Genomic DNA, 24,553 nt, shown 5'->3' on the forward strand with positions numbered 1-24,553 from the left:
CAATGATTTTATATCCCTTGAATAGCACTGCACAGCAATCCCTGTTGTCACACTGACAGTTATGCTGGCTGGTCGTGTTACTCCATCACTCAAATGAATGGGGCTGCAAAAAAATTGATCCCATTCACTAGTATGAGGATGTAGTTGCATGACAGGCAGTGTGGCACCCAAAATACCCTAAATGGGTATTTAAAGCATATGAAATTATTGTTTAGTATATCCCTTGGGAAAAGTTATATAATATTCCTATATACGTTCATTAAAAAACAGGAATCGTACTGAAGCCCCAGCCTTAGTTCATCCACAATAGTTCAGCCTAGGAATATGGGTATAATTAGTTATGACCATGACCACAAGGGTTATTACCAATAATCTATTACCGGCCATTAACTATACCATCAGAGAAATTACCTGTTCAGCTCCTTAAACTATAAAGTGGGCAGCATTCCTATGGCTTTACCTAAAATAACTGGACACTGTATTAAATGACTGTTTCATCCTTGTGTTGTTATTATTATAAATATATTATCTATTTGACAATGTTGTATACCTCCAGAGTCATGTTCAAATGTGGTTTGCCCTGGAACTCATTCATGTGTCGTGGACCAGACTGGAAGTGCCCATTGTGTCATGTGTCGGACCTCTCCCTGTCCTATGCCTCTAGTCTCTGACTACATGCTGTGTGGAAACAACAATGTTACCTATCCTTCAGCTTGTCATCTCAGAAGAGCCACTTGCTTCTTGGGACGATCTATAGGAGTCCGTCATGCAGGCAGCTGTGCAGGTATCTAAAACAGCTTGTTATTAATGTTCTATACATTTCTGTTTAAAGGGGTAGTGCGGCGCTAAACAATTATTCACAAAATAACACACATTACAAAGTTATACAACTTTGTAATGTATGTTATGTATGTGAATGGTCCCCTTCCCCGTGTTTCCCCCCACCCACGCTAGACCCAGAAGTGTGGTGCTTTATACTCACCACATCTCGTGAAGACCCCCGTCCGCCATCTTGGGACACTGACGTAGTCTTCAGGAGGCCGGCCGAACCGCTCCATCCATCCCTCATGCCAGCCCCCCTCTGCCGCGTCACCAACAGCTCAGCCGTGATTCGCTGAGCATAACTGTGCTCAGCCAGTCGCGGCTGAGCACAGTTATGACGCGCAGAGGGGGGCCGGCATGAAGGACGGATGGAGCGGTTCGGCCGGCCTCCCGAAGATTGTCCCAAGATGGCGGACGGGGGTCGTCACGAGATGCGGTGAGTATAATGCACCAACTTCCGGGTCTAGCGTGGGTGGGGGGAAACACGTGGAAGGGTTTGTTGTATAACTTTGTAATGTGTGTTATTTTGTGAATAATTGTTGGAATCATGTTGGAATTTTTTTTCCCTAGCATGGAGGAAGATGAAGTGTCACTACCGTCACTCGATTTTGTTCTGAGTTCCCATTGAAATTAGCAGTAGCTCAACCTTTTCATGACCCTGCGAATTTTGATTCTTTACTTTATTTTTTTAGGCTGGGTTCACACTACGTATATTTCAGGCAGTATTTGGCCCTCATGTCAGGTCGTCATAGCAACCAAAACCAGGAGTGGATTGAAAACACAGAAAGGATCTGTTCACACAATGTTGAAACTGAGTGGATGGCCGCCATTTAACAGTAAATAACTGCCATTATTTCAACATAACAGCCGTTGTTTTAAAATTACAGCAAATATTTACCGTTATATGGCGGCCATCCACTCAATTACAACATTATGTGAACAAAGCCTTTCCTTGTTTTTAATCCACTCCTGGTTTTGGTTGCTATGACATGAGGTTGCCTGACATGAGGACCAAATACTGCCTGAAATATACGTAGTGTGAACATAGCCTTACTCTGTATTGAATAAAGGACATTATTTGCGTGTTCGTCAAACTAATGTTAATGACAGTTATTCACAGATTTTTAGTTGTTCCCACACTTTTGATTGTTCACTGTCCTTTTGCCTGCTTTGCTACTGAACCTTCAATGGACCTTCAAAAAAGAACCACACCCTAAAGGGCCTGAATTAGAATAATGTACCAACATTCGTCATTGTAATGACATGTGCCCAAAATACAATTTGTGGGATAGTAATTTTTCACCACAGAGTAAAACAGAAGTGTTACCTTTATACTGTGGGTCAGTATGAATACAACTATACCAAAATTTGTGTAATTTTTTTGTTTTATTTTACTACTTAGAAAAAATCTTTGCATTGCCATGTTCTGACCCTTATAACTTTGTTTAAACAACAATTGAACTGTGACATTGGCACTTTGCTAGTTGAGCCTTTCTGTGGCAGCCTGTTCTAGCTGATGTCGCAGCAACCATAGAGGCCTTCGGTAGGCTTCTGGCTGCAATGACAACAAAATGAGGTGAAATGAAAACCACTCTGGAGGCCAGATCAAAAACAGAACCAAAATCTGCAAGGCTTTTTTTGATACATATTTATGTACACAGTTTTTGGCCATGTGAACATGCCCTAACTGGTTTTATACTGTTGCCAGAAAATGTTTTACATTTAATTAATTTAATGCAATACTTTGTAACTTATGGTCCTATTAGACGGGCCGACAGTGGCCCGATCAGCTGTAAACGATTGCCGATCTACTGGGCCCGATAATCGTTTAGCGATGTTGGTGCAGCCCTTGGCCAGTTTATATTACCTGTCCATGTTCCCGGTTTTCTACTGTGCTGTGCTTTCTCCCCAGTCAAACCACAGCCAGTGATTGGCTGAGCGGCCTGTCAGCTCAGACAGGCTGCTGGGAAGCTGCAGTGTGCGGGACCGCAGAGAAGACAGAATGCAGGAGAACACAGATAAAGTAAACTGTTTGTTGAATCATCAGCTGTTGGCCATGCATTGCTATTACACGTAGCAATGCACGGTTGGTGCTTGATGTTCTTAGGTCAGGGCTTAAAGAGAAGATCAGCAGTTAATCGTTTCATCGGCTGATCGTTGTCTCTATTACACAGAGAGAGAATCAGGCGAAGCAGGCTGATTCGGCCGATAATTGCTCTATGTAATAGATCCCTTACTCTGCAAGAATTTAACAATTATAATATGCATTAGTTCCATATTAGGAGTTGTCCAGGCAAAATAAAAAAGTGTTCCAGGGCTGGTGGTGTTGAAATAATAAACATACGATGCCTCCTCCGATGCCTAGCAGCTGATGTCCTGACACTCTGGGGGAGATTTATGAAAGGGTGTAAATATACACCTGGTGTAAATTGCCCACAGCAACCAATCACAGCTCCTCTTTTATTCTATCAGGGCTGAAAGCTGAGCTGTGATTGGTTGCTGTGGGCAGTTTACACCAGGTGTATATTTACACCCTTTCATAAATCTCCCCCTCTGAGTTCTGTGCACCTGTTCACTCAACCAATCAATGGGAGCAGGGGGCTCCCACCTCTGTCACTGGCCGAATGAGAAGTTCCTGTCGGGTCTGGGAGGCATGAAACCCAGAAAAGCGGAGACCATGGGAGTACCAGGAGCATTGATGTGACAGCTACAGAGAGACTGGTGAGGCTTATTATTTTAACACCACTGGAGCATGTTTTCCTTTTGTGTGGACAACCCCTTTAAATGTTATTCATAATTAAAATCGCAATAGCAATTGGTTTTCGGCATTGATTATTTTTCAATTATCTTTTTATGCTCTTGTGTCTTATGTTCTAATTATGGGTGAATAGTGTTGCAAGCAGCTGGCCCAGTGAAAAAACACAGGTTAGGCAGAGCATTGGCAGTTTTGCCCCCAGGTACATTTTTGAATAGATTTTTTTTTTTATTCCCATTCTAGTTTTCTGTTTGTCAGTATTCCCAAGGTTTCTCATGCATTGTAAATATTGCCTTATTGTTCTTAATTCAACATTTTTTAGCCTTATCTCATTAATAATTTTTTATCGCATGCTATGTCTCATGTTTTAGTGTACCATTATTATCATTATACGTATTTCAGATTTTCTAATTCCAAATTTCCATAAACCCTTGCCACATTAATTAAAGGGGAACCTCAGCGATCCCATAAAAAATAAAATCCACAAAAAATTTAAAGGTGCGCTCACTGATCCCCCATTGAGTTTTAGGCTCCCACTTGTCTATGCTGCTGCTAGCCCCAGATTCAAACTTTTATAAAAGATTCCAGTTTCTCCCATCCCTGTTTCTCCTATCATGCATTGCATCTCAGAGCCAACTGCCAGGTACTCGGCCCTGTCTTGTAGTATATGCCCACCACTTGATCTAGTAGCTAGTCGATCAAATACTACACAATTTGAAATATTAGTTTTTGATCGAACATCCGACTTAAAATGCTGTAAAAATTTGTTTCTCCTGCCACCTTGCCTGAAGCCTTTGTGACCTCCCAACTATAACAACTTTTCCTGCTGGTCGTCAGATGCCATTTTGAAGGTCGTGAGGGAGAGATCCTGGAGTATGGACAGTGAGGATTTAGCTGATTGTAGGCAGGCAAGACCCCAAAAGCCCTTCTTAGAGCTACTACAATACATGACACAGTATATATGTACAGATTTCCTGTGAATAGGCTGGCTACCAGAACATCTGCAGCTGATTCTCACAGACAGGCAGGAAGGCAGCTGCTCACTGGGAAGAATAGGCTTCAGTTCATCTAATTGCTCTTACTTTCTAATTGTTGCAGGACAAGTTGAGGGAGAGTTCTTGAAGTAGGGACAGTTAGGATTTTAAAGAAGCTGGAACGTATACTCACCACAGATGATCGGTGTCCCACGGTGTGGCTTCGTTTCGGTCCCGCGGCGCCGTTCAAATCCGGCGTGCTCAAGTCATCGGATCCTGTAACCCCTCTTCTGTCTCCTGTGATTGAACGCCGGAAGTCACGCTTTACAATGCATTGTCTATGGGAGAGTGTGACTTCCGGCGTTTAATAGTATTTGTTAGTGTTATCTTTAAATTTGGAACATCCATTTGCACGCAAGCGTTTGCGTGCTGGCTGTTGCTTTTATTACTCTATAAGGATATACCGCCTTGCCTAGATTTTTTTTTTTACTTATTATAGCCAGATCCTGAAACATGTTCTTTTATCCCAAGCAGTTTCTATTTTTTATTTTTATTATTTTATTTCTTTTTTGTACATTGTTATGGATTTGTTCAGAAATTTGCTAAACATAGCGGCCTGCATATGTTTAGTTACAGTACTGTCACTGTGAAGGTGCAAGAGATTATACAAAACCCTTTTTCAGTCGTCCAATCAAAAACAAGTCTCATTGTGATGTAACCATGTCCCCCTCATGCTGTATATAGTGTGATCCACTTCTTGGAGTTGACAGTTGGCTGTGTGTTATGGGAGAGAGGAATCATAGCAGATATTTAGTACAAGGCAGGCGCAGAAAGAGAGAGATGGAGGGAGGGAGAATAGAGATCATTGTTTGTGGGTGTCTGTGGGTGCTCTTGGTGAAGTTAACCCTGTGTGGGGAAGAAGGCCAGTGTCCAGTGAAACCAGTCTTTGGGTGACTTTAACCCATTGGTATGCCTGTGTGTGGGTGCTGTGAAGTCAGTGTCCAGTGAAACCAGTCTGTGGGTGTTGTGGGTGACGTTAAAGGAGTTGTCCAGCAAAGTCTTTTTTTTTTTTTTTAAATCAACTGGTTGCAGAAAGTTGTATAGATTTGTAATTTTACTTCTATTTAACTCCTAGACGACTTTTGACATACCGGTACGCCATGGGTCACTGTCCCCAGCCGACCCTGGGCGTACCGGTACGTCCTTTCATCGCGCGCTTCATAGGAGGTGGGGGCTGGCTGCAGTGAGCAGCCCGGCCCTCACCATTGATGACAGGCTGCAGCAATCGCGCTGCAGCGTGTCATTAACCCCTTAAACGCCGCAGCATTTAAGTGTAAGGGACAGTGCTTTTAGAGGAGCTTTAGAGGTAGAATAGCAGTGCTGACTTGGTTGCGTGCTAAGAAGTAGAGTAAGTTCAGAGTAGAGGAGAGGAATTTGTCATGAGAGTCCAAACCTAGTTTAGAAATGTGCTCTGCTGGAACTTTAAAAGAAGAAGAAGTAGACGTATACTTGTGCCCGTGTTTCGACCTCTGTCGTAATACCACCTATTGCCCTGCAGTGTCGGGTGACCCATCCTAACAAGGTGACACAAGGAGAAAAGGAAGAGCTCTCATTGGTGCACAGATCACAAATAAACAATAACCCCCCTGCTCACTACAGCTGTGCAATATACAATACAGATATATATACTAGCGACATCTAGTGGCAAAACGTAGGCAAAACTTCATTACCACTAAACTTTGAGTACAGGCTTTTGCTAGAGGTATACAGGCTAGCAACACCTGTGGTGGAACACCACAAAACCATAAAGTGGGTCAGGGTTTGGGTTTAAACCCAGGCACCACTTCTATGTGTCAGCATATGAAGCACCACCATCCCACAGCCTGGAAGAACTGGGACCCCCATGCCCCTTCTTGCCGGGAAAAACAAACGGCTGTAGCTACCATGGCACAGCCCATAGTTGAAAGAGTTGGTCCCTCACTTCTACCTCTGCCTCCTTCATGGGACAAAGTGACCAAACACTGCCACTGTTGAGACAGCAGTCACTGTCTGAAGCCATCACCAGGAGACAGCACTTTTCCAACAACCACCCGACAGCACAGAAGCTAAACAGACACCTGGCTAAGCTTTTTGCCCTGCAGTCTCTCCTGTTCCAGTGCAGTTGAAGCCATTTATTGGACCTTATGGCTTGTGCACAACCAAGATGGAGAGTGCCAACTTGCCATTTCTTTGCCAACAAGGCTATTTCATCTGTGCACGGATAACTGCAGAAGGTTGGCAACTCTTTTTTTATCTCTCATCAGGTGTCATTCATCTGCGCAACCTGGGTGAATGCAGGCACTACTTCGTGCCATGGAGGACGACAGCGGCTGACCACTCTGCATTTGCAATTGGCCATTGTAGTGGGAGACAACACCAAGAACATTGTGTTGGCACTGCAGCGGGGAAGGCTCAGGCACCTTCTGTGCATGGATCACGTGCTGAACCTCATTGTGTATAAGTTGTTCTTCTCAGGATTGAAGGATCTCCTGAAGCTAGCGAAGAAACTCTTCAGCCACTCATATGTGGCATGGAACGCCCTCTGCAAAATACAGAAGCAATGTAGACTGCAAGAACATTGGCAGATCTGCGATATGCCGACACAATGGAACTTGTCCCACCACATGTTGGATCGGCTGTACCAACAGAGATCGGCGGTCTCTAACTTCTATCAGGAACAACACCAGCCAGCATTGCTAACAAGTCATGAGTACCTCGGCCACTATATAACAACGACTGGTAGTTGAATTGTGAGGTGCAGCAGTAGTCACAGTAGCCGGTTGTGCCTTCAGTCAATAATGGTCAACTTCCTTAAGCCACTAGAGGAAGAAACCCGGCAGTCCCACACTAAAGTTTTCTTTAGGCGGCAGTTGAAGTTCCAGGTCAAATTCTACTTGGAATCACCCTTGCCCTTGAATATTTCCAACCTAATGCATTTATGGGCAGAAAAGCTGGACATCTGGCTGCAGCTGGCAGAGTTTGTTTTCACCCTGCTGTCATGGCCAGCCAGCAGCCTTAGATCAGAGAGGGTGTTCAGTGTTGCAGGTGCCATTGTGACCCCCAGGAGGACCAAGCTGTCTTGTCCTAGTGTTTAGAGGCTTACATCATTCCTGAAGATGAATCAAGCCTGCATAGGACCGTACTTCACCACCACAGTGCCTGATGTTGACAATTGAAACATCAGCTGGCAGTTAGCTTTTAGGCATGTGCCAGTCTCTATCAAAGTGAAGTCTCCAATAAAATATTCACACATCCCAAGTAATTTTATTTTATTTTTTTAAATATCAAGTAATCTTACACCTTACGCCAAAAATTAATAGGATAATCCTATAACAAATACCCATAGTCAATTCAGATATATATATTTTTTTAAAACTCCAATCTTTAAATGTAGTGCTCATGCTGCATACCATTAAAAACATTTCCAACACAGGCATATATTATCCACCCCAGTTTAATGCCTCGCCAAACAACCCATGCCCCAAGAACAGGATTATCCAGACACAAATCCCCATGACTAGGGTTCACAAAGAGGACATTGCCATTCTTGTTAACCATAGCTGTGGGGTTTCAACCCTGGTACTTGTGCCAAGGACTCTTACCATTCATGTCCCATTTTTCAGGACATGCATGGTAACTGGACAATAACTCTTCTTGTTTTTTTTTTAGAAATCACAAGGGTACTTAGAACTCACACAATGGTTCCTGAAAGGGTATTTGTTGTGTGACATTTTAATGGGTCTTGTGCTTTCTTGAGTGGTTGAGCCATAGGAAGGGTTCTTGATGGGGTATATATCTCAGAGGATAATGTCCTCTAAATGTGATTTAAGAAACATTTAAAGCTACTACCAGCAGCTACTAGTTGCTGAAAGGCAGGTTACCCTGCCTTATTTTTTAGTGCTGTTGTGCAGCTGTTTTTCAGCCACCGTCAGTACTATGTGGTGACCGGATTATACAAATTTCAGTGTGAAAATACCTAGTTTAAAACTCAAATTTTATATCTCTAAAACTTAGCATAGAACTGACTGGCATAAAGACCCGCTGATTTTACGCAGCACCTGTCAAGTGACATGTGAATGCACCATTTCGGTGAGGTTTTTTGGGAGTGCCCAAAACAAGAGTGGGAGGGTCACTCCCATACATCATCAGGGTTTTCTCTCTTCCCTGTTCATTTAAGCTGGACACAGCTTAAACACCCCAAGAGATGCATTCATAGGTTACATTTTGTACTTTGTTGAATTTTTAACCTGGTGTTGATATGTGTGCTTGTTTTGGAAAAAGCCAGAGGCCAAGCAAGTGTTTGAACCCATTATTTGCACCATAATTTTTTTTAGAGAAGCTACAGTAAAGTGGGAAAATCTTCTCCATCTTTAACCCCTGAACGACACAGGGCGTATATTTACTCCCTGTGGACGCCTCGGGGAGTTCAGAGGGGGGCCGTGCGGCTAACCCACTCTGAACCACCGCAGTCCCGGGTGCCGCATGTAGCCCGGGACCGCGGCTATTAGCAGGCACGGTCCGATCGTCATGCCCGCTAATAAAGTAATCAGATGCAGCTGTCAAAGTTGACAGCTGCATCTGATTACTTATGCTGCCCGACCGGTGGTGGTATAGTGGCAGAGATGGCCCCCCCCGGGACGTTGTCCCGGAGAAGCGATCTCCGTGTCTGCTGCCGGACGGGGTCTCCGTCATAATGGCACTGATCCTGGCTCGGCACTCGAATGCTTTCGGCTACAACATACATCTACAGCATAGATCTCAATGAGAGATCAGTGTGCTTATACTAGAAGTCCCCCCCAGGACTCTATGTGTAAAAGGAAAAAAAAAGTGTTATTATTAGTAAAAAAACCAAAACCCTCCCCTAATAAAAGTTTGAATCACCCTCCTTTTCCCTTGTTATAAATAAAAATAAATAAATAAACAAACATGTTTTGTATCACCGCGTGCGTAATCGCCCAAAATATTTATTAATCACATTCCTGATCTCGCACCGTAAACGGCGTAAGCGCAAAAAAATCCCAAAGTGCAAATTTGTGCATTTTTTGGTCGCATCAAATCCAGAAAAATTGTAATAAAAAGCGATCAAAAAGTCGCATATGCACAATCAAGGTACCGATAGAAAGATCACATCATGGCCCAAAAAATGACGCCTCACAAAGCCCCATAGACCAAATGATAAAAGCGCAATAAGCCTGGGAATGGAGCGATTTTAAGGAACATATATTTGTTAACAATGGTTTGAATTTTTTACAAGCCATCTGATAATATAAAAGTTATACATGTTACATATCGTTTTAATCGTAACGACTTGAGGAACATATATAACAAGTCAGTTTTACCCCAGGGCGAACTGCTCAAAAACAAATACCCCCCAAATAAACAAAATGCGTTGTTTTTTTTTCAATTTCACCACACATTGAATTTTTGGGGGGTTTTGCAGTGTACTTTATGAAAAAATTCAGTCGGTCATTGCAAAGTACAATTAGTGGCACAAAACATAAGGGCTTATGTGGGTTTCTAGGTGAAAAAATGCAAGTGCTATGGCCTTTTAAGCACAAGGAGGAAAAAACTAAAGTGCAAAAATGCAAGTTGGCTCTGTCCTTAAGGGGTTAAGTTATTGTAAAATTTGCCACTCTTGCCTTCTTGAATCTTGGCTTTTTTCTATTCCATTCTCCCTCACATGGTACATGCTTGTGCAGATGGGGTTTTCCGATCTGTTTAAAGGGGTTATCTTTTAAATCTTTTTGTTTTTAATTTTGTAATTTACTTATATTCAAAAAATCTTAAGTCTTCCCATACTTACTCAGCTGCTGTATGTCTTGCAGGAAATGTTGTTTTTTCAGTCTGACACAGTGCTCTCTGTTGACATCTCTGTCCAAGACAGGAACTGCCCAGAGCAGTAGCAAATCCTTATAGAAAACGTTTCCTGCTGTGGATAGTTCCTGTCTTGGACAGAGATGTCAGCAGAGAGCACTGTGTCAGACTGAAAAGAAAACATTTCCTGCAGGACATACAGCAGCTGATAAGTATAAGAAGACTTGAGATTTGTAAATAGAAGTAAATTAAAGATCTGTATAACTTTCTGAAACCAGTTGTTTTTAAAGAAAAAGATTTTACCTGGTAACCCCTTTAATTGTTTCCTAATTGACTAGGTGTTCATTTCCATTTTTTGGCAGTTGGATAGCCCATTTAGTTCAACTGTCAGATTACAGTAATTTTACTTGAGACTTGAAAAAAAAAAATTGGTTATATGTGTGTCTATGTCCTGGTAACAGCCATCCACTGTTGTCCTGGGAGAAAGTGTCATTTTATGCACCAATGTCCACTGCTGTGCTCGGAGAAAACTAATTTTACGCTTGTCACCCACGAGCGTCCACTGCTGTCCAGGGTGAAAAATTAACGATTGACTGGCTGATTGACATTTTTCAAATAGTAACATTTTCACATTTTTTGCCGAGCAACAGCTGTTGTGCAAAACATTAGTCTATAATAGTCCCACTGTTGTAGCTACAATGGCTTGGCTATTTTATTGAAATTTGTTTGCATGAGATTCACAAATATTTATGGATATCGCAAAACAAATGTTTACTGATTAGCTTGTCTCTAGTTGTTTTGGCAGCCAGCTTGTCTTGGTGGCTTTTAACAGCATTTAGAGATATGTTTTACGGCAAGCATAGGCACCAATTGACACATACTCTCCTCTTGACATGAATGTTAATGGTTTCTGGATGTACTTTGTGACCTTTACAGAGGTGATTTTACAGGGAGGGGTAGAATGGTCTGTGTGTGTCATCCATTGTCTTTTCTGCCTACTGGTGTCACCTTTTAGTGTGATGTTGTACAGATCACTTCCCAACAGCACTTCTGTGCAATTAACAATTATTAATTCTTGTTTTAACAGATGGATCTTTGACATGTATGTGTTTGGCGATGGCTGCCATGGAGGTCCACTATTATTTTTCTGATGTTTTGGCTAATTTGTTTTGACTTTCCCATACAGATACAGACAGAAAGCAGTGCACTGAATTAATTTTTTGTATACCTTAATGCACTTTTTTTTTTAGATAAAATATTGTTTACTTGATGAAACGTATCATGTACCTAAAATGTACTGTTCAATCTCTTGCTCGAAAAAATAACAAGAAGAAACAAGCTAGATTTGGAACCAGAAACACTGGTTGGCAACAATAAACTTTGAGCTTCCAGAAACTCCTGGAAGCCAAATATAGCTTGTCTACATAGAAGTTGTTTTTAGGGTTCGTCTGTAACTTTATGGCTGCAGCAAACTTTGATACATAAAGGAAAGTTGTAGGAGACAAAAAAAAATATTGCATGGTGCATTGCAAAGGATGTAAAACTTCAGTCCAGAAAATAAAATATTGAAGGTGTACCTTTAATAATAATAAAAAATCTTGCAGTTCTGTGAGATTAACTGTGCCAAAGTTACAGTCTACATAAGGTTGAAAGATAGCAAAAGAGACTATAAAAATGGTAAGCTGAGCTGGATAAGGCTGGATACACACATGCATTTTTTGAGCAAAAGCCAGGTGTGGATTCAAAAATGGCGACAGTTATAAATATAAGTCAGATGCCTCACTTTTGTAACCATTTCTGTGTTTGGCTAAAGAAAAAACTGCATCAAAAATTGGTACAAGAACTGTATGTGTTTTTTCTCACTTTTCTACCATATGTGTTAGGAACAGTAAGAATTTAGAAAAAAAATCAAAAAGTTTAAAACAATTGAGCTTGCCCTGATTTGAAAAAAAAAACCATGTGACTTAGTCAATTACTTTCCAGATTTAATAGGAGTCTGAAATAAAATTGCCGTGGCCCGGGGTTGCTAGGTGGTAACAGTAGTGGGCTTGTTGGTGTTTTGCTTGGGCACTTGTCACCTTGGCCAGGAGTGGTGATACCCACCCCTGGACACACTGGCACTGGGCAGAGCACAAATTTGTGGGTGCAGGTGCGGTGGAGAGTAATTGAGCACAGAGTCCAAGACTTAACCAGAGTTTGACTTTGTGTGAGGCACCCAAGAGTGAAGAGTAAAGAGTGTGAGGCACCCAAGCCAGTAATTAGTTAACACACAACAGTAAAGATCACATAAGTTTACCCTTTATCCTTCAGCTGTGCACAGAGACAGGGGAGAGTGAGATACCAAGTGGTGATGGTGCAAAATGACACCCATCATCCCAAAGTGTGACACCTGACCGAGATACCTTTTAACAGGTGGAATACAGGACTTAGTGGCACACCTGTACTGGGACACTACAAAAAGATATGTTGTGACTGGTGTTTCCGACAGTAGGGACTTACAGGAAAAAAACATTTAGCATAATAACCCTGGTTGGCCACATATAGTGCCACTATTGCCAATAACAACATGCCATGTAATTAGGTAGGATACCACCAATGAAGAATATTACATATTCACTATCTCAGATCCTTTAGGAATATCAATATTGTTTGAGCTGGACCAATCTTATGGAATGTAGGGTCCTTATACACGGACCGATATGGGGCTGTGGAAAGATGCAAGTGATTGCCAGCCATATTGGTGCTTGCCTTCAGAATACACTATTAATTGCACAGCTAGAACTTCTAGAATTGGAGATCTAGAGATTTCTATTTCAATCTTCCAATAATCAATAACAGCAGCTGTTGTTCACCTAGAGGGAACATAGTGTTGCATGCTACTGATTCATGGATGTTATCAGTTTTGCTGCACAGCTCAGCCAAAGATGGTATAGTCGTGATGCCAGTGCTAGTCCAGCACACAGGTATGATGTTAGTACCTGCTTTGTGTTGTTGCTGGCTGTACTCCCCAAAATGGTCGGTGACCTGCCAGGTTGTGATGGGTTCTTTGGGCTCTTGTCACGGTGGTCCTGCGTGGCAATTGACCCACCTGGAATATCGGTACCGCCACCCACAGAAAGGGGAAAAATAACTCAAGGTGTGCGGTTAGTGTGTATATGTGCTGGTGCATAGGAAAATATTCCCCCAGTAATAACTGTGCAGCCTCTTAATAGTACAATACACTTTTGGCAGAATAGATACATTTTTACATGGACTTTAGTGTTTGAACTTGTTTGTGCTTGAGGAGGTGGTTTGAGAAGTAGAGTAGAGAGGTAGTTGCAGCGGTGCTGGAAGAGTTGAAAGTAGAGTAGAGTATGTAGAAGAGAAGAGTTTGTTGAGGGAGTCCTAACCCAATTTATCAATGTATTTTGCCAGAACTTGAGAGAATACCTTAGAGTGAGAAGTTACTTGTACCTGTGTATAGACTTTGGTCTGACCACCTTGTGCCCTACAGTGTTGAGTGACCCGTCCTAATAGGGTGATACAAGTCCCAGCTGTGGTTATCTGGGTGAAGCTAAGCTCCTTGGGGTGTCCTAGTTACCTGCACTAAGAGATAGGATACATAGACCTTCCTTAGTAGCTTTGTCCTATCCAGGCTAGTTCCTCTTGTGTCTCAGGATACTGGCCTGCACTTTTTAGCCTGGTTCACAGCATGGGCTAGGATGTTCCTAGACTCTTCTCTTTTTGTAGTGTTTAGCACTGCATAGTAGATAAAGTAGAAATACTGAAAGAACTGGTTGTCTCTAGATGCATCTGTAAACACTCATGTTTTAGACTAGCCAGACTAGGTTGAACTCTTGTCCCAGACGAGGGTCCTGGCATAAGACAGGCCATGGCTTGGCTACAACAGGGATGTTAGCGCTGTGTGTCCTTCTCCCTCGAGAATCTGGGTAAGACTGGCGCTAAACCTCCCCCACAAAGTGACTACTTCCTACAGGGGCTAAGTAATCTACCCTGTGAGTGGTGAAAAGGAGTGTGGCAAGAGAAAAGGGAAAGATAATAGGTTAGAAAAGAGCACCTCCTATTGGACAATAATAACACATAGCATACAATAAAACATTAACCCATTAACCTCCTAAACTATACACTTCATCACCACTTAACCTGGAGTAAGAAGCTTTTTTGAGAGATGCAAAGGAGAGACACAAACATTTTTCACTGACCCACTGATTTCTATCGGCAGGTCAGTTTTGCAAATATAGACTGTATAAGTGCATTTCCTATTTTTACGTGGACAGGACTGGGGGTGGCAGGGGGAACAGCTGGGGTGACAGGGGGAGAAGCTGGGGGTGACAGGGGGAGGGGGAGAAGCTGGGGGGCAGGGGAAACAGCTGGGGGTGACTGGGGAAGGGAGGCAGCTGGGGGTGGCAGGGGAGCGCCTGGGGTGACAGGGACAGGGGGAGCAGGAACAGCTGGGGTGACAGGGGGAGAAGCTGGGGTGACAGGGGGAGGGGGAGAAGCTGGGGGACAGGGGGAGAAGCTGGGGCGACGGGGAGGGGGAGAAGCTGGGGCGACAGGGACAGGGGGAGAAGCTGGGAGACAGGGGGAGGGGGAGAAGCTGGGGCGACAGGGGGAGGGGGAGAAGCTGGGGCAACAGGGGGAGGGGGAGAAGCTGGGGCGACAGGGGCTGGGGGGGAAGCTGGGGTGGCATGGGAAGCAGCTAGGGGGCAGGAGGAGAAGATGGGGGGCAGTTAAGGTGACAAGTAGGGGGAGTAGATGGGGAGCAGATAGAGATGGGGGGGCAGATTGGGGGCAGATAGAGAAGCAGGAGCAGCTGGGGGGGTAGAGAGGGAGCGGTCAGGGAACAGGAAGAGCATCCGGGGGCAGGGGAACACACTGGCGGCAGGGGGAGCATCCGGGCAGCAGGGGGTGCAGCCAGGGATCATTGGAAACACAAGGGCGGCAGAGTGAAAGGCAGGCTGGGCAGGTCCCCCCAATGCAGGGCCAGCTTGAGCTTCCGGCACAGACAGCCTGTCACGCAGGCCGGAAGCTCACAGCTGCAGACCCGCAGTGCCCGAACTCCTCTTCTGCTTGTGACGTCATTGCGCTGGCACCGAGCAGAAGAGGAGTTCGGGCACTGCGGGGCTGCAGCTTCCGGCCTGCGTGACAGGCTGTCTGTACCGGAAGCTCACACCGGCACTTAAAGCTGCAGCCCTGCACCCAGGGGCGACGGAGGGGCTTAAGAAAAATTTTTTTAAATAAATTTTTAAAATTGGGTCCTGCGGGTGCCGCCCCCCTAGGCACCGGACCATGGGTGCCTAGTGGCAAATACGACCCTGGCTGTATTTTGGAATCTAATGATGTGCTACATTAAAATCTGTGGAGAAACATGTCTGTGCACACATTTACTGCTCATGGCAAACCACAATGCAACCATATTGTGTGTATTCATCCTTTCCATTTAGTGGGCTGATTCTCCCACCTATTGGCTATGTTCACACAACGTCAAAAATAGAGAAAATGCGTCCGATTTTGAAATTTAAAATAACGTCCGTTATTGCCGCAATTTAACTGACTGCTATGGCAATGTATTGAAGTCAATGGAAAGACAAACGTCCAATGCATAAAATAACGTCAAAATAATGAACATGATCATTATTTTTGGATGTCTTTTGCAAACAGCGGGCATTTTTTAGTAGTTGTTCACACAGTTTTTCTTCTGTCACTGTTCTTCCTTTATTTTTACTAATAAATTCAATGGACTTTTCAATTAAGTCACACCGTAAGGACAGCTAGTAACCCCAAACTAGAATAATGTACCAACAGTCGTCATTGCACGAAGGGAAGGCCAGACAGCTAAATGATGTCTGTTATTTTAGACTCAAAATGACGGACGTAATTTTAAACGGAGCTGAAAAAATGTTGTGTGAACATAGCCAAATAGTACCTATTTCGGTGGCATTTTTTTCTCACAGTAACAGTAAAAAAAATCCACCACAGAAAATTTCCCATTGATTGTGAACAGGGTTGCGGAAACCACACAGGACGCATTTTCTTGGTAGACGTGATGCAGATTCAGGCACAGAAACAGTGCTAAGATCCACATCAGATCCAACCCCATATGAACAGGGCCAAAGTCTGCAGAAGAAGTCCTTAAAGATCCCTGGAACAAATTACCACTCCTTATAAAACTGCCTACCAAAAATAATCAGTGCCTTTTCGAGGAAAATCACACCACTGTCTTTTACCGTTTACTGCTCTTTATAGTACATTTTCTTGTATTCAAGAAAGATCATCTCATCATTTTGTAACCATTATTGTTTTGTGTGTGTGCCTATGACGTTTGCACAATGTATACATACATTTGTGTATGTAACCACTAATAATAAGACTACTCTTTGATTCCTCTTTGTTTTCAGAGCACTCCAAATTTTCCATGGATCTCGATGACGCAGTGAAAAACTTTGTGTGAGATCAAGATGATGCCACAAAAATGTCAGAACAAGCACACGGGCATTCCATGTGTATATTGTACATACAGTGAGGCATATTTATTAACTGGACGTGTTATTTATATGTATCAGCCAGGCTCCTTTACCCAAGGGTATGCATAGCAGGGTTTACACACGAAACTGGCATATTCAGGGTATAAACCCACACACCGTATAAGCAGCGTATTTACTGCTGCGATACGCAGCAAATACGCAGCAAACACGCAGCAAATACGCCGCAAAAACGCAGCAGATTATATCTAAATAACTGAACACAGCATCAAATCTGTACTAACAAATCTGCTGCGTATTTGTTGCGTATCTGCTGTGTATACGGTGTGTGGGTTTGTACCCTCAAGGTAATATCTTGTAGGTGATGTTATGTCATGTAGTATGACTTGGTGAATCTGTTGTCACTATGTTTCGCTGGATGCAAGCTTTTTCTAGGGGCACATTGAATATGTTCCTAAGGCAGCAGATGAAGTCTTTCCCTCTATTACAAGATGGCATGGTGACATGAGCTTATTGGTTTTCAAGAAGGAAACATCATATAAGGGTATATCATAATTTGTGGAGGTCACTTACTCTTCTACCACAAATTGACAAAGAAAAGAAGTATATGAAGTGAAGACTGATTTAAAAGTGACACAGAACATAGAACATAGTGACACAGATAAAAAGGAGCTATAAGGCTGGCACACTGCTCTAATGCCAAACCACATATTAATAGCCAGGTAAAGCAAGAGGTGTGGAAATTGTCCTTGGTTTTGCAGGACAAAGTATGGTGTTTTATTTGTTTTTGGAATGCATTGTTCTTTTGAGACTATACCATTGGAACTGTACAAATATGGCAGTATACACTGCTGGCCCTACCCATGCCAGTACATTGCAACTGCATAAACAGGCTTTTAATCACTGTTTAATTGGTATCAGCTGTTCAGTTTCAGGTGTAATTTGCCTCCTACTTGTAAGGTCTAAGACCACAGTGCTGTTTTTCTATTTTTCTATCTTTGTGTCTTTACTCTTTTTCTATCCATGAAAATAAAATAATTAAAACGCATAACATTGTCTCCCGTCATTGTATCTTATTAAGATTGGCTTTAGATTTTGTAAAATCATTAGAAATGTCTTTTTTCTAAAGTTCATCTTAATGTGTCACTGTTGTTATAACTTTCAAAACCTAAATCAACAGTAGATTTGATATAAAGCAAGTTTGCAATTTACATTCTTTTTTCTTTTTTTTTTTACTTATCATGAAAAACACGGCACTTCCTGTGTCCTGTGTTTTTGTTTTTTTTTTGTTTTGTTTGTGTCTAAACACAGGAAGTCCAGTGTTTCCCAGGTCATCTGCGTAGTTACAGAGAGATCAATTATGTTATTGATGGACACATTGAGCTGTGACACTCTGTACACACTGTTTTCTGTACTGTACCATGTAGCAGGGCTTCATGTGTTTAGTCTCCTTTTTTTTTTTCTTTTTTTTTTTACATCCAGCAGAAGACTAAAAGGCTTCAGGAGACTGGACCTGGATTTATGGTAAGTATATCTTTGTTTTGCAGCATGATAACAAAAAAAATGTATATTGCAAACTTTCCTCATTTCACATCTACTATTGATTTAGACTTTAAAATTTATAACAATAGGTACACTTTAATTTTTTTCACATTTCTGTCTCTGGTGAAAATACTGGTACTCTGCTGACCTCTAGTGTCACTAAGTGAGAATACAATTCAGCTAAATAATTTAATATAAGCCAGTGGCAGTATGAGTAGCAGATGTATGTTATATTCTCCCAGTCTTCTTCATTCAGATCTGTATTATTCCCATTATATTTGTCTACATTTCTCTTATTTTCGTTAACATTCAGCAAAGGCTCACAGAGGGTGTGTTCACACGTTCAGTTCCAAATTATTGAATACAAAGCCAGGAATCAATTTGGAAAGAGGAGAAGTCTCAGGGTCCATTTACACAGAAAGATTATCTGACAGATTATCAGCCAAAGATTTGAAGCCAAAGCCAGGAATGGATTTGAAAAGAGGAGTAATCTCAGGCTTTCCTTTATGACCTGATCTCTGTTTATAGTCTGTTTCTGGCTTTGGCTTCAAATCTTTGACAGATAATCTGTCAGATAATCTTTTTCTGTAAATAGACCCTTAGCCTTTAATTTATATTATTCTTCAGTTTATGATCTAGTCCAGGGATTTAATTTAATAATTACAATTAAAGGGGTATTCCCATCTCAGCCAACATAGATAAACTTGTAGGGCTCATCAAGTAAAATATTTTTGCAAATACATTTATTTAGCAAACATTTCCTGAATTGTGTTCTAAAAGCAATGGTCTGGCTAGTGTGTTTATAGCTATAATAAAGAATTTATCAATACTGCGCCTGACATTTGCCAGGGAAAAGTTGAAGATTATTGTGCAAACCACCTTAAGGATGTCAGTCAGTATTGTGGTCCTCATATTGCAACCTCAACCAGGAGTGGATTGAAAACACAGAAAGGCTCTGTCCACACAATGTTGAAATTGAGTGGATGGCCGCCATATAACAGTCAATAACTGCCATTATTTCAATATAACAGCCTTTGTTGTAATATAACAGCAAATATTTGCCATTAAGGGTACAAACCCACTTGACGTATTTGCTGCGTGAATCAGTCTTAAAAATAAGCAGGCAAAACGCAGTTTAACTTTATACGATTGTTCTGCGTTAAAATACGCAATTGCGTATTTTTGAAGCGTGAAGCTTGTTGTTAGCAAAGCATCAGTTGTTAACAACCTGTGCGAAAAACGCATGTAGCTTCATGCTTCAAAAATACGCGATTGCGTATTTTAACAACTGATGCTTTGCTAACAACAAGCTTCACGCTTCAAAAATACGCAATTGCGTATTTTAACGCAGAACAATCGTATAAAGCCAACCTGCGTTTTGCCTGCTTATTTTTAAGACTGATTCACGCAGCAAATACGTCAAGTGGGTTTGTACCCTAAGGGTAAATTCACACGGGCGGACCCGCCGGGAGTCTAACTCACAAAATCCGCAATACACATATTAATAATAATAAGAATAATACGTGTATTGTGGATTAGCTGCGGATTTTGTGCGTGAGACTCCCGGCGGATCCACCCGTGTGAATTTACCCTAAATGACGGCCAGCCACTCAATTTCAACATTGTGTGAACATAGCCTTTCTGTGTGTTCAATCCACACCTGGTTTTGGTTGCAATAAGAGGACCACAATACTGCCTGAAATATACGTAGTGTGAACCCATTGAGCGGGAAAGGGGCGTGACAAGAAAGAGAGGATGTGTGGCCTTCTCCAGCACCTGATTTATCATTATTTAAGTTGCTAGAAGGCATAAATCTACACATGCTCCGGAGTAGCTGTAGATTTTACTAAGAGGCATAAATCTGGCATGGGGACAGTTTTGCTAACTTTCCCCCCGTTGTATATATACTATACTTATACATACACTAGCCAGACCACGGTTTTTAGAGCGGAGTGGTGGTTGGTATCCTAGACAGCAAGCTTTCAGCAATTACAGGAAAGGAGTGAGGAGTGACATATCAGAAGGAGAAAAGTTTGATAAATGAATTTATTTGATTAAAAAAATGAATGCATTTGTATTTGATAAATGAATGAATGTAAAAAAAACTGTGTGAACACAGCTTGACTAACTAGGTAATGTACTTTCCTGAGCTTAGCCATGTACTGCCTTCCACTAACACTTTATTCTGCTATTAGAAAACAGCCAACAATAGTCCCTAACTGTAAGGGTGCCCCCAGACACAGGTTTTTGTGTGGCGTTTTTGTGGTCTCCACAAAATGCCAGAAAAAAAACTGTGTTCTTTTTCTGGCATTTTTGTATTTATGTCTGTTTTGTGTGTACAATGAATAAAGGATAAAAGGAGGCACTCACCAGCAGTGTATTCAGACCATCCGGCTTTTATTGCTGTGCACAGGGGGAGCGGGGGAGACAAGGTGGGTGACCGCAGTTTCGCGGCTTAGTGTCGCTTTGACGAACCCTCATGTGACTGGTACGTTACATATGTGTGCAACTTTATCAAACAATGTGAGTAACAAACAAACAAACATCCATTAAAATAAAGTACAAATTACACTGGCTAGCATATTCGGATATAGGGATTCATGCAATATTCACATCGTTTGATAAAGTTGTACTTTATTTTAATGGATGTTTGTTTGTCACTCACATTGTTTGATAAAGTTGCACACATAAAAGGAAGTGACGTACCAGTCACATGAGGGTTCGTCAAAGCGGCACTAAGCCGCGAAACTGCGGTCACCCACCTTGTCTCCCCCGCTCCCCCTGCGCACAGCAATAAAAGCCGGATGGTCTGAATACACTGCTGGTGAGTGCCTCCTTTTATCCTTTATTCATTGTTCATACAGCATGTTTATTTCGTATTGAGCACCACCACATACCGGACTCAGCCTGAGATGGTGCCATCTAGTGGAGAGCCAGGCAGTGTCATCACTTTTTTCTTTCTTGTTGGATTGTTCTGTTTTGTGTGTCTTTGAGGTTTTTCGGGTCAGAGTTCGGACCTGAACACAGACTTCATCGCTGAAGTCCATGGTTCATCCACCTGAAGTTCAGGTCCAAGTGCCGATCTGAAAGCAACCACAACAAAAAGGAAGGGATCCAGTGATTCCTTCCATGCTGGGGCAGGTGCCAGACCCAGCACACTGAGTTGGATGGGATAAGAGGACTGACAGTGTTTCATTGGGTGGTTGGGAGTTGATAAATTTACCCTCCTGTGTCATTTAGCCTCCTTAACCAGAGGTGAGCATGTAAATCCGGCACATACAAAGAAAATGGAAATAACAAGTGAGTATGGGTATGTCTTGGGTAATGGGTATGTCTTGTTTGATGAGTTATCAATAGCTTCATTAACAGGAAATTTGTACATAGGGAAATGTAAGAATCCACAGGAAAAATGAATAAAATAGAATAGCAGTGGTTTAGCTACCATACAGGCAGACCATGTCACTGCTATGAGGTCCCTTCGGGCCCTCGGGGTGTTTTACCTTTTCCTGCTCCTGTCTCTAACTGGCCTGTGCGTGCGCCCCTCCCCTCTAGGGTGCACGTGCATCGGCTCTTGCAGATGTAAAGGGCCAGTGTGCCCTTAATTGGTTGATGCTTAACAGCCCTTCACTATACAGTACATATCTGCACTTGCCCTGGCTTCCTTGTTGGAACCTCTGCTTGCATACCCTAAGCACTGTGGTCACAGCTCTGTTGCCCAAGAACCTGCATGTGTTTCCTGTAGAGATGAGCAAACCTCGAGCATGCTCGAGTCGATCCGAACCCGAACTTTCGGCATTTGATTAGCGGTGGCTGCTGAAGTTGGATAAAGCCCTAAGGCTATGTGGAAAACATGGATATAGTCATTGGCTGTATCCATGTGCGATGCCCTGACCCGTGGGGGCCACTCCGCAGTGCAGGTGTTACTAGCAGGCAGGAACCGGGGCAGCTGCAGGGTATTGAGTTGTCACGGTACTGGCACGAGGGTGGCACAGCTGTAGGCCGGCCTGCGGTACTATGCAGGATACTGGGCATGCGATTCTTCGCTGTACCTAGTTGGGGCACCAGATAAGGGACACCAATTCCAGGGTTCAGTAAAAGAGGTGGTTACAAGTTTATTGTAACTGAGGTAACTGGTAGCAACAGTCTCTTCTGGATGCAACCGGGTATATAGCAGGTTTAAACAGACAGTGCAAAGGTGGTGCTGCATAGGCTGAGGTGAAGCGTGCCGGATGATGGGAGTAGTAATGATAAAAGAATATAGAGGCTTGGTGGATTAGAGTACTTTTGGTGAATATCTTGAGTTGATGAGGAGATAGAGAGCAGGAACGACACCCAGATGAGAGGATACTCCAGGCACTTGAGCAGGCGGACAGCCAGGAATTGTTACAGCAGAGCACCGAGTCCACTCTTCTGAAGGTGAAGAGAGACACACACACACGACCTCCTTGCTTGGGAGCAGAGGCCGGAACTGCGCAGCAAGGGGAAGTCACATGGTACCCCTGGCCAAAGCTAGACGGCCATTGGAGGAACCATGGTTACGGGGCACGGTCACGTGATCACCAGCCTTTGCATACCACTGCACATAGTTATGCACACAAGATACACATGAACCTGAGAGTAATAGGGATTACATAGTAAACAGTTGCAGTGCATATAGTTTCCAGGACAGGCATGGCTATAGTAATAAAAGTAAACTTAAAGTGAGAAACAGACAGCCTGTTCTGGGACACTGCACATGTTTTCCAGACAACCTTAGAGCTTTATCCAAGTTCAGCAGCCACTGCTAATCAAATACCAAACGTTCGGGTTCGGATCGACTCGAACCCGAACCTGATTCTCTCATCTTTAGTTTCCTGCCTACCATGCTGCTGTCCTATCTACATTGTCTCTTCCTGCACTTCTCCCACCTCCACTAACAAGCCTAACCAGGGGCAGTGACCTGGGGTCGCCTGCTGCGGCAAACCTATCCTGTCTTGCAGCAGGCTCTGTTGAAGCGGCCCCTTAGACTCCACTCCCTGGTGTGGCTAACACGATTGCTAGCAGTGCTCCATGTTGCAGATTTGTTGCAGAATTTCTCAAATATCTTTAATAGAGTAGTCAAAGTGCAATAAATGTGCAGCTAATCTGCAAAAAAACCTTCAACATATCAGTACTATGTGAATATACAAAAATAGTGAATTAGTCATCGCAAAGTTTTTGCAAAGACATTTTGTTATAATTAGTTACTAGAGTAAAATAATTTCCTCTGATCGGTGCAAGAAAACTCAGTCTGACACTTCATCTGCATAATCTTTTATTGATGAGTCAGAAGTTACATTACAGGCCCCTGGGCTCTGCTAAGATGAATGATCATGAAAGACAATCTGTATTCAAAGTTGGTATACATTCAATAGGAATACTGTACTTCTTAAAATCAAGCACCTTTTATGTAATATAATGGGAAACATCATTTACAAGAGATTTTAATGACCAAAGCAGTCAATGTGAGAAATAGGCTAACACAAATAATTTTTCATTCTACTGTATACCACACGCTTCTAATATACCCAAATTACTATATAGTAAAGGAAACAACGATAGGCATTCAACTTTTTTTCTTTTCTTAACGTCTGCTTATTACACTCTCTATCCAAGGCAAAAAGGCTGAAATTCGAGTATACACATCTGGCGTACGAGGGTCTCCACAGAATAGTCCAGAAAATGACACCAAACCTTCAATTCGGTTCGTGCACACAAGGGGCCCCCCAGAATCACCCTGGAAAGGAAAGAAGATGAACATGTATAAATTGTGGAACTGGTGCACAGGAAAATTCAGTGCCAAATACGACAGTAAAATAGTCTATGGGAAAACAGCTCTCTGTGCACAAATTTAAATTTTTTTTTTTTTTTACAATGTGCGTACAGTCTACCAATTTTACAAAAACTTTAATCTATCACGGTAATACAATCACTGATCTCAGGGAGGCCAGCTAAAGAAGACACGTAGGCCGCTATTAAAACCGCTCAACACAGTGAAAATGTAGGTACATTGCTCCCTGGGAAATGCGATATCCCTCTAAGGAAGCACCTAGCCAAGGGGAGGGTGCTGTAAGGAGACCATCAAAACCACCATTAAGTGGCCCTTA

General features: G+C 42.6%; 2 protein-coding genes across 4 annotated transcripts in view; one reads left to right on the top strand and one right to left on the bottom strand.

Moving 5' to 3' along the window:
• The window catches only part of FSTL3 (follistatin like 3), a 94,375-nt gene extending 76,438 nt beyond the window's left edge, over window positions 1–17,937 (top strand). The window contains exons 4-5 of the mRNA XM_069964453.1: window positions 557–784; window positions 16,803–17,937. Of these exons, the coding sequence (XP_069820554.1) occupies window positions 557–784; window positions 16,803–16,855 (281 nt within the window). The 3' untranslated portion in view covers window positions 16,856–17,937. The remainder of the gene's footprint in view (window positions 1–556; window positions 785–16,802) is intronic.
• Window positions 17,938–23,759: 5,822 nt separating this feature from the next.
• Window positions 23,760–24,553, bottom strand: part of PRSS57 (serine protease 57) — a 49,742-nt gene continuing 48,948 nt past the window's right edge. For all 3 annotated transcript variants that reach the window (XM_069964455.1, XM_069964454.1, XM_069964456.1), the window contains one exon: window positions 23,760–24,183. In XM_069964455.1, the coding sequence (XP_069820556.1) occupies window positions 24,031–24,183 (153 nt within the window). In that variant the 3' untranslated portion in view covers window positions 23,760–24,030. The remainder of the gene's footprint in view (window positions 24,184–24,553) is intronic.

The sequence above is a fragment of the Dendropsophus ebraccatus genome, chromosome 3, assembly GCF_027789765.1.
Source record: "Dendropsophus ebraccatus isolate aDenEbr1 chromosome 3, aDenEbr1.pat, whole genome shotgun sequence".
In the NCBI taxonomy this organism is placed as follows: Eukaryota; Metazoa; Chordata; class Amphibia; order Anura; family Hylidae; genus Dendropsophus; species Dendropsophus ebraccatus.